This window comes from Anguilla anguilla, chromosome 18 (assembly GCF_013347855.1).
Source record: "Anguilla anguilla isolate fAngAng1 chromosome 18, fAngAng1.pri, whole genome shotgun sequence".
Lineage (NCBI taxonomy): Eukaryota > Metazoa > Chordata > Actinopteri > Anguilliformes > Anguillidae > Anguilla > Anguilla anguilla.
In genome coordinates, this window is record NC_049218.1 from 30,490,359 (window position 1) to 30,506,246 (window position 15,888).

A 15,888-nucleotide genomic window follows, 5' to 3' on the forward strand; every position below is an offset into this window, starting at 1 on the left:
CGGGAGATAAATCTGAGCCGGACGTAATGTCATCATCGGCGGTTTACCCATAAATCCCGCCGGCGGCGCTGAAAGTGGTTTGTGGTGTGTTGTGACACGGCGATTACCGCACACCGGAAGGCCTACAGCTCGGCTACGTAGCCGGTTCGCTCATCACCCGCATCACGTTACATTACAGGCGTTTAGCAGACGCTCTCATCTTATCACGGGAACAACTGGAGTGCCCTACCTGGGAATCGAACCTGCGACCTGTAGGTTACGAGACCAGCTCCTTACCCATTATACTGCGCCGCCGCCCATTGGCTGAACCCCTGTGAATGTGTTTTCGTTTCTCTTCCTGTCTTATTCTAAATCAAGCATGTCAGCGGTGACGTGTCCATCTCCTCTCTGCTGTGCTTAAGTGGGTTAGCGCTTGACCAATCAGCATGCGTCCCTCACTGCCTCTCTCTCTCCTCTTTAGCTCTGAATGAGCCGACCATCGACTACGGGTTCCAGAGATTACAGAAGGTCATCCCGAGGCATCCAGGTGATCCGGAGAGGTTACCAAAGGTCAGTTTCGGGCGGGCTGGGGGGGGGGGACAGCATGATTTATGCAGAGAAATGCATTTCCGTGCAATTCAGTTCAAAACATGTAATTTCCCTTGGCACACTGTCATTATACCATTGTATGAAATTCTGCCAAATGGGACACAAACAATATTCAGATGAGAAGACACACATTCTCTCTCCCCTCTCTCTCTCTGTCAATCTCCCCACTCTCTCTCTCTCTCTCTCTCTCTTTCACACACACACACAAACACAGTCCTACGTGCGGCTTTGTTTTTGGATTCCGGGAGGCAAATGTAAACTTTCTGTGTGGCGAGTGAGTTCAATTAAACGTTTTCCAGTCCAGCAGTTTGTAGTGATGGCAATCTGAGCAGCCTCCCTCTGATCTGTGATTACTTGACTTGTTTTCCTTTCATTTTGCGAAGCTCGACTCGGTTTAATCTTTTGTTTACCGAGCTTTGGCTACAAGTCCCGGTCTTAGCAGGCTAACGCATGAAGTCCACACATTAATATCATCGGTTTTTTTTCCATTTAAAATCCTTAAAAACGGAGAGTGGCCCTCCTGTTTTCACGCCCGTAACACATCCCAATCCTGCTGTTAGAGGTGCAATATAAAATATTATCCGCGCTTATGTATTTTTGTAACTCTCTGATTCAGTATTTTAATTTTCCTTTGATGCAGTCTGACCCCACCACGCTAATAGAAAACCCGCTAATTTCCCATTTGAAACCAAGATCCAGGGATGGGCCGCGTAATATTATGAATGATTCGTTTGTGAAGAACTCCTGGGTGTGAGGAAATCGTTGACCACCTCTGAGTTTTAATAATACAAGGAAACCTTTAAGACCTTTTCTATTAAGGCCCAGCGTGCAATCTAGCAATATTATTAACTTCCGTTGTATAATTCATGAAATTGGAGGCTACGGAATTCAGATATTGCGGGAAACTAAAATGGATACATCCCCCCAGCACAGCCAGTCCTCGGTACATGAAGTGTTTCAATTACACTTTTCTCAGTGGAGTGCAATATCTGGCCATGAAATCTTGTTCCAATAAATGCCCTCAACTATCTCCGCTGCCTTTAAAAAGGTCCGCCAACTCCTGCCAGTGAGGTTTCCGCTCTCTCCCGCGTGTGTTTCGAGTTTATTCCTGGTTTTGAATGCAATAAGAAACACTTAAACCGCACGCCGTTATTTGTAAGCAGTTGGGGAAAAAAATGCACGGCTACAAAACAGTTTGGAAAACAAACCTCCCCCCTCCCCCTCCTCACTTACAATCAAATTCAGAAGGCTGGGCGGCGCAGGGAGGCAGGCGGTGTATATTAGCTCTTTTAATTCAGGTGAACCGCCGTTGTTCAGCCTTCACGCAAAACAATCACGGCACGAGATGAAACCGAGCACTTCCAATAAACAGCATAAATATTTGATTCGCTTTCTAATGGACCCAAATGTGGAGTTCAGCGCCATGTAAATGAAACTGCCAAGCGATTCATCATTGTTAAGCCAGCCGTCTGAGGACGGTTCGCCGGGGTCAAAGCATGTTTCCAACCGAAAACGCGATTGGTCCTTACATATATTTAGAATGAAAGCAGAAATAGAATAAAGGAAATAAGCGTTATACTGCAGGTGGAACTCTGCGTAATGAGAGCTGGGGATAGGATCGGAAAATGTAAAACGGGTATTAGCATCCAGGCAGAGCGCGGGACTGTTTCCCCCTGCATGGCTTTTTCCAGCAGTTGATAATATTACCACAATATTGATTTCTGGAGCAATTTTCTGAGGACCCATAATGCACGTGGCTTGATGGGTAATTGTGGCACGACAGAAAGCCAATATGGTGCGCGCGGATCGCCTTGGACACACTCTAATATTGTTGCTACACAGAGGAGGGAGTTGTCCTGAATTGAAGTTTACCTCCTAATTTTCCGACATCAAAATTTACAGGCGGATCCAGGGGGAGGAGCAAAGATAAACAAACGCGGCTTTTAGCCGCGTTTCCACCAAAATTACCCGGAACTTTCAGTCCCAGGAACTACGTTACCAGGAACTAAAAGGTTCCTTCAGCCAATGGTTGTCTGCGTTTCCACCGGGGTCTAAAGTACCGCGAAGATTAGGCAAATTAGCCCACTGACGTTGTCGTCGGTCCATCTGTCATATGATTTCTTCTGTAACCCCATATTACCACCGAAGTAGCCTACATTATTTTCTAATAACCGGGACAGCCCGGAGGGGTTTATTCCACTTATATACAACGGGTTACCAACAATGACTATATATGGTTACTTTTGTATTTATTGATTTTCATATATCCTCTCAAACACATTCATTAACAGCAGAAAACATGCACACGTTGTAAACAATTTGCTGTTTTATTACTTTCTCGTCGTCAATTCCATATAGGCTAATCGCAAAATGACAAGAATAGAACGAAAACTCGGACTTGCGTGAAAATGTAAATTAGTAGTGGTACAGCCACCGTTTGCTTTCCTTCGAAGTTACTGCTAGCCGAGCAGCGAAGTGTGCCCTCCAGATGCGAACCATGCACCATAAATGAGTCCATAGTCTTCCTGGTCTTTTCGTGGAATTGAAAAATGGCAGTAAAATTGAGTAAAATTACGGCAGTCTGAAAAAGCTAAAGGGAAGATTACTAGAATTAACCTGTTATTTTACCCGGATAAAAAGTGCGGAAGGTGATTTCCAGTTTGCTTGTACTGTATCACCAATGTTAATTATGCAGAACTACCGCATACCTCACATAACTGTATCAAACGTTTTGAGTCAATTACAACGGGCTAACAAAGAAAATCCGGAAGAAAATATTCAGCAACCGAATTAATCCGTTTGAATGTTTTGGTAGCCTACGTAATATGCTGTCCCAGCACGAATGCTTAGCATTTTATAAAACGAATACTAAAGCAAGAAAAGAACAGAAGAGCACACGTTATAATTCCAAGACGTTGACAGGCTATAACCAAAAGTAGACTACTGCGCCGCATAACATACAAGTTTGATTTGTTATTATGAAAATAAATTGGTTTGCCGCTGCATATTTTCAAACATGGCGGGTAATGGCGGAAAATAAATACAACACAAATGCTACGAGTACTCGACCAATCAGAAATGTTCAGCGCTGCAAGCTCCACCCAAAAGGTTCCTGTACTTTCGGAAAGTACTACCCCCCGAGCAGGAACGTTTTGGGGGGTAAAACAAAGCCCCCAGAACTAAATTTAGACCCTAGTTCCTGCGGTGGAAACGCACTGAGTTCCTCAAAAGGTTCCTAGTTCCGGGGTATAGTTCCTGCGGTGGAAACGCGGCTAAATGTAATACAAAGATCTAGCCCGGATATAAGGGCAATAACTCTGGGCTCTCGCGTGATGAGAAAGGAGATTCGAAAGCAGGATCAGGCTAAAAGGACAGAGACTTCACAGTTCTCATTTTTTTTAAAGCTTTTGTCTTAAGAAAGGCAATAATGTCCCTACGGAATATCACGGGAAAATGTGAAGAATTAACATTAGATTTCATTTTTGTGTGTCTGTGCATATTAATGCAGACTTTAATTATGCCAAACATTATTATAGTTATTCATTACAAAACATTTGCGAACGCAGAATTTCATTTCCTCATGAAACAAACAGAATTTGATTCATTGCTTTTTTATTTTATTTATTTATTTATTTTTACTTAACTCAGAAAACACAAATTATTGCACTTGGTTTTTTTTTTTTTTTTTTTTTTTTGTCTAATATACAAGAAAAATGATCAGAAAAGCACTCTTGTCGAGCAATTACCCACGCATTAAAATTCATCTTCTTTTCTCTGCTTTTTGAAGTAGCTACATCTAATGGCTCTGTACCTCCGAATGTATTCATAACCTCGGGCAAGAGCTAACAGAATAATTGCTTTACAGTTTTGTAATGACATTAGCACCTGAAGCTACATCACCTTGGTTACCTTTTGCAGCTCCGGCGATATGTACCATTCTAAATGATCGAGCGTGTGAAGGATCGCGTTTAAATTGCCGTTGTCCGCAGGTGTAACGGTGAACACTCACGGTAATGAAACCGGGCCTTTGTCACGTAACAGCGGCAGAAATCGTTTTTGAGCTTTAATGGTTTCCATTTAACCTGAAGTCTGTTATATCCCCATGAAAAAAAACGAAGAAAAAAAAACAGCGAGGCAATTACACTTACGGCTGCAGCCTACAAATTTACATTGAAATGCTTCCCTGACGACGTCCCCGTGCTAATCGTATTCACAGCGCGAGTCTCCGTGCACGAGGGCGGCGCGTTGGAACAAAACAAACTTGTTCAAAGCGTCCTTGACTGATTGGGTTGCACTTTCTCGCCCTGCCGACGTGATGAGACCGCCACTTAAGCGCGGCCCGGTGAGTCGGGTTCATTAGTTAAGACACCGTGCGGCAAATGATAGATTAAGGATGAGGGGCGACGTAATTTTCTTAAACTATCCTTATGGCGTCTCTGCCAAGTGCCATATGGACAAGGAGGGCGAGGGTATTTTCCGGAAATGAAAAATTGCTTGTAAACGCGACGGTCTTAATTACTTTAATTGTTGCTTAAAATTGAAAGGCATGTAAAAAGTCTTCTGACTTGATGGAAGAGATTATGAGTAATTATTAACACCTCGAAAAGAAAAATATACATAAATAAGCACTTTATCTTTGTCTGAGAGCGGCGACTCGCTCGCGGACTCCAGATTAAGACAGCTGTGCCTCGTATTGATTCTACCTGCTTCATGACAAGAATAATTCTTTATTTGTATGCAAACTAGATGCAAGCAACATCAAGCACAAACACCAATTTCAGAGGTAAAAGCCCGTTTTAAGAGCCACCCATCCGGTAACTTTCTGGATTAACTGTGTTTTCTCTGCGCGCGTGACACACGCAAGAAGTGGCCCCCACAGTGATTAATCTTGATAAACAAAAGATAAGGGGAACGAAGGCTCTTCAGGATGAAAGGCCTATTGAGCCTCTGTTAGGAGCTCCGTAATGCGGTCTGCCCCTCCTCTGAAACGCGCTCCAAATTCGGCGAGGCTGTCCTTTGAAGCGGCGGCTGTGACGGCGCGTTTGTGTCGGGTTTACCCGTCGTCTCGGAGCAGCTGCTGTTTTAATTCGAGATTGGCACTGCCAGCTGACGGCACGCTCACATTATTAACGCCTGTTATGAAAGAGAGAGAGAGAGCGCGCACTTTCTGCGTGAATTACAAGATGCACATCTGAGGCCTCTCAGCATGCATAACAGAAAATCCCAACCGAAGGAGCAAAAACAAACAGACTTTTACACGTCCCACAAACTTCAAAACAAATAAATAAAATGACGTCACATCACTTCTAGTTCTTCCTAAAAAATGATTAAGCTTATTTGGGTGTAAGTATGTACCTAATAAATCTTGGAAGAATTGTCCGGAACAGGCGGAACCGTGTTTAATTTAAAGAGAATACGCGCGCAAACACACGAACACAAACCCACCCTGTGCTGTGCGTGTGAGCGAGGAGTAGGGCCGTGGGCCAGAAATTCTTTTTGTGGAGAACTGCCGCGTGCACTGATTTAAATCCGTGCGCCGTAGTCGGGGGGACGCATGCAGACATGGATAAGACAAAATTTAGTGCATCCGTGTCCCCAGGCTACACTCAGCGTGAGCTGGATGGGAAGTCATTTATGAAGTCCGCTACAACAGCCAGCCTAAGAGGTTAATTGAAAAAATTCTTAATGTCATTATGAAAGAAGTAGATTAACCCGAGCTAATTCGCTTTATTGTTGGTGAGAAAGAAGAATAAGCGCCGGGCTCGCTTGCAAATTTGGGCCGTGAATTAGGGGCGAGATGTTGTCTGTAAGCACTCCGCCAGTTTAATTAAGATACGGAAAATGACTCATTGTGTTTCCACGCTAAAGTAGGCTACGCGGAATAAACTGGGAAAAGCAGCGTCAGGCCCCTGTTCATCTCCAGTGTGTGTTTGTTTGTTTAATACCCTCAAAGAGACTTATTCTCAAATCAGACCTCTTGAATTCATATGTGCTTCAATGACTCTTACATGACATTTGTTATCATCTTCATCATTATTATTATTATTATTATTATTATTATTATTATTATTAGTAGTAGTTGTTGTTCTTGTTGTTGTTGTAGTAGCAGTCATAGTGGTAATACTGCTATCAGACCTGGGTGAAATACATATTTGTTTTGGATTCAAATACTTTTCTATGCTTTACTGGTCTTGTCTGGTGTATTGGAACCAATTAAATACTCTCAAAAAGCGCAAACGCCGCCTTCTGGCCATATTGGCAGGCTCAGTTACACCAGGCAAGATCAATAGAGCACAGAAAAGTATTTGAATCCAAAACAAATTCGTATTTGACCCAGGTCTGACTGCTATGAATGCTTATTATGTCTTATTATCCTCCTATAATGCCAGTATCAGAACATTGTCTTATTAAACCTTGAAAATAAGGATCTGTGATTGGCTGTCTGATCCATGTGCGCTCGTCTCTTTTTGGCCTGCAGGAGGTGCTGTTGAAGAGAGCCGCTGACCTGGTGGAAGCTCTGTACGGAATGCCCCATAACAATCAGGTAAAGTCATCGCGCGGCGGTAAAACAGAGTTGAGGAGCAGGGCTCCTGCTCCGGTCCCATCGTACGCGTTTCGCAGACGGCTCTCGTTCGACCGCGCGGCGCCACGGTTCTTCAGAAGCAGGCTAGCGCCACAGTTCTAGCAGACTAGCGCCACAGTTCTAGCAGGCTAGCGCCACGGTTCTTCAGAAGCAGGCTAGCGCCACGGTTCTAGCAGGCTAGCGCCACGGTTCTAGCAGGCTAGCGCCACGGTTCTTCAGAAGCAGGCTAGCGCCACGGTTCTAGCGGACTAGCGCCACGGTTCTAGCGGACTTGCGCCACGGTTCTAGCAGGCTAGCGCCACGGTTCTTCAGAAGCAGGCTAGCGCCACGGTTCTTCAGAAGCAGGCTAGCGCCACGGTTCTAGCAGGCTAGCGCCACGGTTCTAGCAGGCTAGCGCCACGGTTCTTCAGAAGCAGGCTAGCGCCACGGTTCTAGCAGGCTAGCGCCACGGTTCTTCAGAAGCAGGCTAGCGCCACGGTTCTTCAGAAGCAGGCTAGCGCCACGGTTCTAGCGGACTAGCGCCACGGTTCTAGCGGACTAGCGCCACGGTTCTAGCAGGCTAGCGCCACGGTTCTTCAGAAGCAGGCTAGCGCCACGGTTCTAGCAGACTAGCCGTTCTGAAGCCCGGCTCCCTGACTGCTATAGACATCTGAGAATGAATCACTCTCAACGCCCACGCAGGCTCCATTCAAACGGGAGGGCAACCTTGAGCAGCGTCCAAGCGATTCTGTGACTAATGCGACTTCCCAAATAAACTTACTGATCTTGTAGCTTCTCAAATGACTCACAAATAACTTTTTAAACAGCCAAGTTAGAAAATGTATTGTTGATCTGTCCTCGAGTAGACGTACGTGTATCATTTGCATTTATTACAATTATATTTATCAGTGGCTTGCATGTCAGAATGAAAGTTGGTTCTTTGTTAATGCCTGGAGATATGTAATTTTTCAAAATGATCTCGATGGTATCCATGTGATCCTGTGGAAATACTTAAAGTTGTGAAATAGTGCGAGATTGAATTGGAGATGGAGAAAATACCTAGAATAAATCCCTGACCTAGATTCATTCAATATTTGACCCAGTTTTATTATCTTTTAAATTCTTCCTCATCATGGTTTGGCTGTTTTAGTCCTCATCACAGTGAACTCACCAAAACGATTTTGTGAGGACAAAAAAAAAAAGCACTTTTAGCTGTAAGTCAAAAACAGTTGATTGAAACCAGGCTAATGTGTTCACCAAGGTGTGGCTGTTCAACTGTCAGTGTGTTCACCAGACAGTGTGTGTTCAGTGAGTGTGTGTTGATTAGGCAGTGTGTATTCAGTGAGTGTGTGTTCAGTGGCAGTGTTTGTTCAGTGGCAGTGTGTGTTCACCAGGCAGTGGGTGTTCAGTGAGTGTGTGCTCACCAGAGAGTGTGTGTCCAGTGGCAGTGTGTGTTCAGTGACAGTGTGTGCTCACCAGAGAGTGTGTGTCCAGTGGCAGTGTGTGTTCAGTGACAGTGTGTGCTCACCAGAGTGTGTGTTCAGTGGCAGTGTGTGTTCACCAGACAGTGTGTGTTGAGTGACAGTGGCTCTGTTTCTGGACTTACACATGCAGCCTGCAGACGCAGTGAGACAGGCTCCGAGCTGAAGCAGGGCAGCTGTGTGCTGATAACGCTGTCTGACTCCTCTCTGAGAGCTGAAGCAGGGCAGCTGTGTGCTGATAACGCTGTCTGACTCCTCTCTGAGAGCTGAAGCAGGGCAGATGTGTGCTGATAACGCTGTCTGACTCCTCTCTGAGAGCTGAAGCAGGGCAGCTGTGTGCTGATAGCGCTGTCTGACTCCTCTCTGAGAGCTGAAGCAGGGCAGCTGTGTGCTGATAACGCTGTCTGACTCCTCTCTGAGAGCTGAAGCAGGGCAGCTGTGTGCTGATAGCGCTGTCTGACTCCTCTGCTTCCTGCAGGAGATCATCCTGAAGAGGGCGGCCGATATCGCGGAGGCCCTGTACAGCGTGCCGCGCAATCACAGCCAGATACCGTCGCTCGCCAACACCGCGTCCCACGGCGGCATGATGGGAGTGGGAGTCAATTCCTTCGGCAGCCAGCTAGCGGTCAACGTCTCGGAGACGTCGCAGGGCAACGATCAGGGTAAGGCACCATAGAGTGTAGATAAGTCTGCTGCTGGGTACGACACCAGAGAGTGTAGATATGCTCTGCTGCAGACCGCTAGATCCAAACTCCACTCCTTCACTCTCCTGTTACCTGGTCTGGACTCACCTCCCTGTCCGCTGTGTCGTCACACTATCTTTCCTGGGTGCTCTCTCTTTCCTGTCTGCTCTTTCTTTCCTGTCTGCTCTCTCTTTCCTGGGTGCTCTCTCTTTCCTGTCTGCTCTCTCTTTCCCGGGTGCTCTCTCTTTCCTGTCTGCTCTCTCTTTCCTGTCTGCTCTTTCTTTCCTGTCTGCTCTCTCTTTCCTGGGTGCTCTCTCTTTCCTGGGTGCTCTCTCTTTCCTGGGTGCTCTCTCTTTCCTGTCTGCTCTTTCTTTCCTGTCTGCTCTCTCTTTCCTGTCTGCTCTCTCTTTCCTGGGTGCTCTCTCTTTCCTGTCTGCTCTCTCTTTCCTGGGTGCTCTTTCTTTCCTGGGTGCTCTCTCTTTCCTGTCTGCTCCCTCTTTCCTGGGTGCTCTCTCTTTCCTGTCTGCTCTCTCTTTCCTGGGTGCTCTCTCTTTCCTGTCTGCTCTCTCTTTCCTGTCTGCTCTCTCTTTCCTGGGTGCTCTTTCTTTCCTGGGTGCTCTCTCTTTCCTGTCTGCTCCCTCTTTCCTGGGTGCTCTCTCTTTCCTGTCTGCTCTCTCTTTCCTGTCTGCTCTCTCTTTCCTGGGTGCTCTCTCTTTCCTGTCTGCTCTTTCTTTCCTGTCTGCTCTCTCTTTCCTGGGTGCTCTCTCTTTCCTGTCTGCTCTTTCTTTCCTGTCTGCTCTCTCTTTCCTGGGTGCTCTCTCTTTCCTGGGTGCTCTCTCTTTCCTGTCTGCTCTCTCTTTCCTGGGTGCTCTCTCTTTCCTGTCTGCTCTCTCTTTCCTGTACACTGTCTTTCCTGTCTGCTCTCTCTTTCCTGTTTCTCTCTCTTTCCTGGCTGCTCTCTCTTTCCTGTTTCTCTATCCTTCCTGGCCGGCTCATTATTAATCTCCCAGGGGGACGGCCGGCACCGTCGCGTTTCCTGTTTGCGCGGCTGCGAGCGGCAGCTCCTGGTAATCTCTCACCGCCGCAGCCGATAAGCGCGGTACATCTGCTCACTGTCACTGCTGCCGATGTCAGGTCAGGGTGGGAAATGCTCCTCCCTCACAGCCGGGGAGCACGCACACGCCAGCCAGCTCAGGCGTGTTCACACGAGAACGCATCGCGCTCACGCTTATTTCACACTCACACACACACACACACACTTGCACACACACACGACACGCTCGATCGCTCACATAAGCTGCTTTCCCACCGCATGGTACCGGCTCAACTCGACTCGACTCAACGTTTTTGGTTTTCCATCGGGCAAAAGTTATGGATAGTACCTGGTACCTGGTACTTTTTTGGTATCACCTCTGTCGAGGTTCCAAGCGAGCTGAGGGGATACCAAAAGGCGACGTGAAAACACTGCAGACCACTGATTGGTCAGAGCAACGCGTTTCATGCGGCGTCGCTAATGACGACCAGCTGCATTGACGGGGATACTATCTACAGTGGAAAACGAAGTAACCTACCTGGTACCAAAAGCGAGTAGAGTCGAGTTGAGCCGGTACCATGCGGTGGAAAAGCGGCTATACATGCACATGCGCACACACACACACACTCACATGCACACACACATGCACATGCGCACACACACACTCACATGCACACACACATGCACACGCACATGCACACACACAGACACACACACACCAAAAAAACACGCACACACACACACTGGAAAAATGCCAGCTTAATCTTAATTATTTTATTGCAATGATAAATGTTTAATGTGTGTTAAGGAAGCTTCACAAACCCCTGTGTCATGCTGATGCTTTCAGGAAGTAGTCAGATGAATGAATCAGTCTGCAGGGCACGGTGTCTAATTAAATCATTAAAGGACTCCAGTGGGCTAATGAAACTGCACTTTGTGACATTAAGATGCTGTGTCAGGCCCATTGTTCACTATCCTGAATCACATGAATAGCCAATTGGTGTTAGTACAGTCACTCTTGGTAGTTGTTTTCTATTGTTGTATAATTGCTGTTCTTATATCAGCTATGCCACGCATTGCTGCTCTCTTGCTATCTCTTTGATAAACCGTTTCGAGAGAATGCTGAAGTAAACTTCACTGCAACCAGTTTAGCGGTAGATTAAGCCTCAAGTTTAACCCCTTAGACCACAGAGGTACATCGCGACTGGGAGAGCTGCTGCTCGCCTCACAGACCACACGTAGCTGTTCCAGGTCAGGTACAGATCCGTGGTCTGTGGGTTTGAACCCGAGGCCTGATGAGATCCTGCTCGGCTCTAGCCCTAACGCGCCCCGCCCTTTCCCTCCGGCAGTGGGGTACAGCCGGAACACAGGCAGCGTGTCCCCGCGGGGGTACATCCCCAGCAGCACCCCCCAGCAGTCCAACTACAACACGGTGAGCAACAGCATGAACGGGTACGGCAACGCCGCCATGTCCAACCTGGGCGTGCCCAGCTCCCCGGGGTTCCTCAACGGCTCGTCGGCCAACTCCCCCTACGGCAGTAAGTATCCGGGCGGATCCCCTCCCCTCCCCCCTCCTCCTCCCCCCCCACCTTAAAACCCCTTCGGTTTTCTGCTGTGGGGCAGTTCCTCTTTGCTTCTTTTGATTGGTTTTTTTTGGAAGGGTGCACTACTGGATAACAGGAAGGCCAACTAAAATGGGGGCTGAAATCTGGCCCACCACAATCCCCCTGCCCCCCCCCCTCCCACGCCAAAACAAAAAAAGAGCTTAATCTGGGATAAAAGTAGATTTCAAGAATTAATCAGTAAGCAAATACAAAATTACCACAAAAGACCACCACAAAGTTTGGCTGAAAAGTTTTGAGTCCAACACAAAAACTGTTGTCCAGGAAGAGGCAAAAGGAGTGGATTGCATATGTCAAATCATTATTATTATTATTATTATTATTATTATAAGGTAATTCTATATTATGAGAGGAGAGCAGATCTGGTTTGACTGTGCTGTAACACTGTGGCTCCTCCCCTCTAAGCGCTGGTTATGTGTGCTCTGCTGTGGCTCCTCCCCCTAATCGCTGGTTATGTTTGCTATGGCCCCTCCCCCTAAGCACTGGTTATGTGTGCTCTGCTGTGGCCCCTCCCCCCTGCTGTGGCCCCTCCCCCTAAGCGCTGGTTGTGTGTGCTCTGCTGTGGCCCCTCCCCCCTAAGCACTGGTTATGTGTGCTCTGTTGTGGCTTCTCCCCCCTGCTGTGGCCCCTCCCCCTAAGCGCTGGTTGTGTGTACCCTGCTGTAGCCCCGCCCCTAAGCGCTGGTTATGTGTGCTGTGGCTCCTCCCTGCTAAGCGCTGGTTATGTGTGCTGTGGCTCCTCCCCCTAAGCACTGGTTATGTGTGCTCTGCTGTGGCCCCTCCCCCCTGCTGTAGCCCTGCCCCTAAGCGCTGGTTATGTGTGCTGTGGCTCCTCCCCCCTAAGCGCAGGTTATGTGTGCTGTGGCTCCTCCCCCTAAGCACTGGTTATGTGTGCTCTGCTGTGGGCCCTCCCCCCTGCTGTAGCCCTCCTCCCTCCTAAGCGGCGGTTGTGTGTGCTCTGCTGTAGCCCCTCCCTCCTAAGCGCAGGTTGGGTGTGCTCTGCTGTAGCCCCTCCCTCCTAAGCGGCGGTTGTGTGTACCCTGCTGTAGCCCCTCCCTCCTAAGCAGCGGTTGTGTGTGCTCTGTTTCAGTAGCCCCTCCCTCCTAAGCGGCGCTTGTGTGTGCTCTGTTTCAGTAGTGCCCTCCAGCCCTACTCTGGCGGCCTCCTCGCTCGCTCTCCCGCCAAACTGTAGCAGTGTCAGTGCGCACAGCGCGTTCCCCTTCTCACCTGCCAATGTCGTCTCCGCAGTGAAACAGAAGAGCGCCTTCGCCCCCGTCGTCAGGCCCCAGGCCTCCCCGCCCCCCTCCTGCACCAGCGCCAACGGCAACGCCCTTCAAGGTGAGGAGCCCCTCCCCCTGGCCGAGGGCCCGGGCCCCCGGGCGCTGCGGGCGCCGCCGGGCGGGGCCACGGACTGGTTTGTGTGTCGGTGGCTCGGGGGACGAGTGGATTGATCCGTTGTGTAGTCGCGCGCACGTGAGTGCCCGTCACCTTATTGGCTGATTGCTTTTGTTTCCTATTTCCTATTGGCCGTTTAGCGACCGAGTGTGCCACTCAGGAATGCTGCAAGAATTCCTCAAAGCTGGAAAAACTGGTGCTCGAGCCAGCATATAAATCGAGGAAAGGAAAGGCTTCGTACCTTAATTATTTCGACATGTTTTATTTTGAACCCCCAATTTGCAAAGAGAGCTTCTTTCAGTCAGTGAGTGAGGCATGGTCAATTAAGCCTAGAGTTTTAATAAGATGCTTGTGCCTTATGCCCTCCAAAAACACAAAATAGATTATTTAAGATTAATATTGTATCTGAACGAAACGCATTTTAAAACCCTGAAGACTCCTACATCATTAAGATAATATGAAACATATAAACTCTGCATAATGCATTAAAGGGATACCAGGTTAAACACCCCGGAAATATACTTTTGTCTAAACATGGGCACACACAATTCTGAGCTGGACGGGGCTCTGACCTCTGGCTGGAGATGCAAAATGAGAATGTAAGATTAAATTTCAGTCCTTTCTTTTTTGTATGTCAAGGCCAACTTGATTCCTTTAAAAAAAAAAAAAACAAGTTAAGTATTGTACAAATTAAGTATTGTACCTTACTGAACCTGTGTTTAGCAGTTGTCTATGACCATGAAATGCACTTTTTGTACGTCGCTTTGGATAAAAGCGTCTGCCAAGTAAATGTAATGTAATGTAATGTAAAGTTTTAGCCATCGTGCGAATCTGAGATTAATAACGTTTGAATTAATGAACTGGGAAATGAAAGTTCGTGTTGCTACACGCGCGTACTTATTAATATGCGGTGGGCAGAGATTAACGAGGAGGGCCTCGCCGTCGAGCGGTCCCGCAAACTCAAAAGCACTCCGAGCACGACAGCGCAAATAAACCAGCGGCGAAGTAATCACTTTTCGTCCGGCGGTTCGCTAGTCGCCTAATCGTCGAGATGAGCGAAACGGGGACGGAGACCGCGGACGACTCGGTCGCTAACGACCGCCTAGCCGTCGCTAACGACCGCCCGGCAGACGGCGCGGAGACGGCCTCTGATCTCCCGGAGCTCCGGTTTCGCCCCGGGGTCCCGCGACGAAACGGAATTAGCGGAATGGGTCCCGTTCCCGACCGCTAAGAAGCCTCCGCGGCGGCCGGCGGGATAGCGGGCTTCCCCCGCGAACTTAGCGGAGCGTCAAGAGAAACCAGGAGGCGCTCTCTTCAGAACGTTAAAAAAACAGCACCTCTCTTAAGCGGCTTTGCTCTTTCAGTACCGTGGAGGCACACTTTAGTTCAGCAACCGGCACAAGCTTTACCTGAATTACAGAAGGAAAATAAGTTGCTGCTATGTTGTCCTTTTCTTTGGCTACAAAGTACATTTTCCATTAGATATACTATTGTTATTAGCTATAACTCCTAAATCATAATATTTTTACTGTTCATTTTCCAATGTTTTTGGCAGATTGAGCTGACGGTCGGCCTAAGCCTGTGTGTGTTTCTGTGGTGTGTGTGTTGTGGTGACTCCTCAGCTGAAACCAGTTGTGTGTTCTGTGTTTTTTTTCTTCTCTGCAGCGATGTCCGGGCTGGTGGTGCCTCCCATGTAATCTGCACTTTTCCTTCTCTCCAGCGTCGCTCTTCGCAAAAACAGGCTTCAGGGGACACATTTAAAACCACAACAGAGGACGCCGGTGGAACCGACGTCATCGCGAACAAAGACCGAGAATAAATTCTGTTATTCAGAAGGAAGAAAAGAGACTTTGCTTCAAAGATTTTATTCGAATTATTATGAATCAACATGCAAGAGAATTCATGGAGAACTCCATTTTACTGAGTTTTTTTCCTGCATATTTTCACATTTTCTTAGCCAGGAAGACAACAAAAGAAGAAGAATAAATGCCTATTTTGTATAAAGTTTCTGGTTACACCTCGACTGTGTACAGTTCTCACTACGTTTTGGGGGGGGGGGGGGGGAGGGGGGGGTGGTGGGGGGAGCCGTGGATGCACCTTTTTGATTGTGACAAAAATAACACTGATGAAAAACGCCTCAGAACTTTTCTCAGTTTAAGAGATTCACAACTGCTTGTGTGTCTCTATAATGTGAATTCCTTTTTTTCTCTTTCTATTTTGATTTGTGGCAAGAAGAAAAAAGGGGGGGAGGGCAAGACGTGTGTGATCCGTTGAACTGGAAACAAATATGGAATATATAATTTAGAAAACAAAATGTAACAAAAACAAATTTACAAATATAACTAAGGGTTGGGGAACGGTGGGTGGGGCGGGGGGAGATTTTATCATGCTTATGTCATCTTTAAAATGAACTTTGTAACTTATTGTAGGTAGAAACTGTAACTTTGATATTGCAAAAATTCTTCTTGCCTTTGACAAGCACACAGAGATCAGATGCTAGTTGGTTTAAAGATGTCCTTCCATCG

General features: G+C 47.5%; 1 protein-coding gene across 10 annotated transcripts in view; it reads left to right on the plus strand.

Annotated features, from left to right (window-relative positions):
* The window catches only part of LOC118218471 (transcription factor COE3-like), a 97,775-nt gene extending 82,345 nt beyond the window's left edge, over positions 1-15,430 (plus strand). For 6 of the 10 annotated variants that reach the window (XM_035401139.1, XM_035401142.1, XM_035401144.1 and 3 more), the window contains exons 11-16: positions 461-549; positions 7,067-7,132; positions 9,110-9,293; positions 11,697-11,885; positions 13,103-13,306; positions 15,029-15,430. In XM_035401139.1, coding sequence (XP_035257030.1) covers positions 461-549; positions 7,067-7,132; positions 9,110-9,293; positions 11,697-11,885; positions 13,103-13,306; positions 15,029-15,060 — 764 coding nt within the window. In that variant the 3' untranslated portion in view covers positions 15,061-15,430. The remainder of the gene's footprint in view (positions 1-460; positions 550-7,066; positions 7,133-9,109; positions 9,294-11,696; positions 11,886-13,102; positions 13,307-15,028) is intronic. The other 4 variants (XM_035401146.1, XM_035401147.1, XM_035401148.1 and 1 more) reach the window with 1 other exon arrangement.
* Positions 15,431-15,888: the final 458 nt, after the last annotated feature.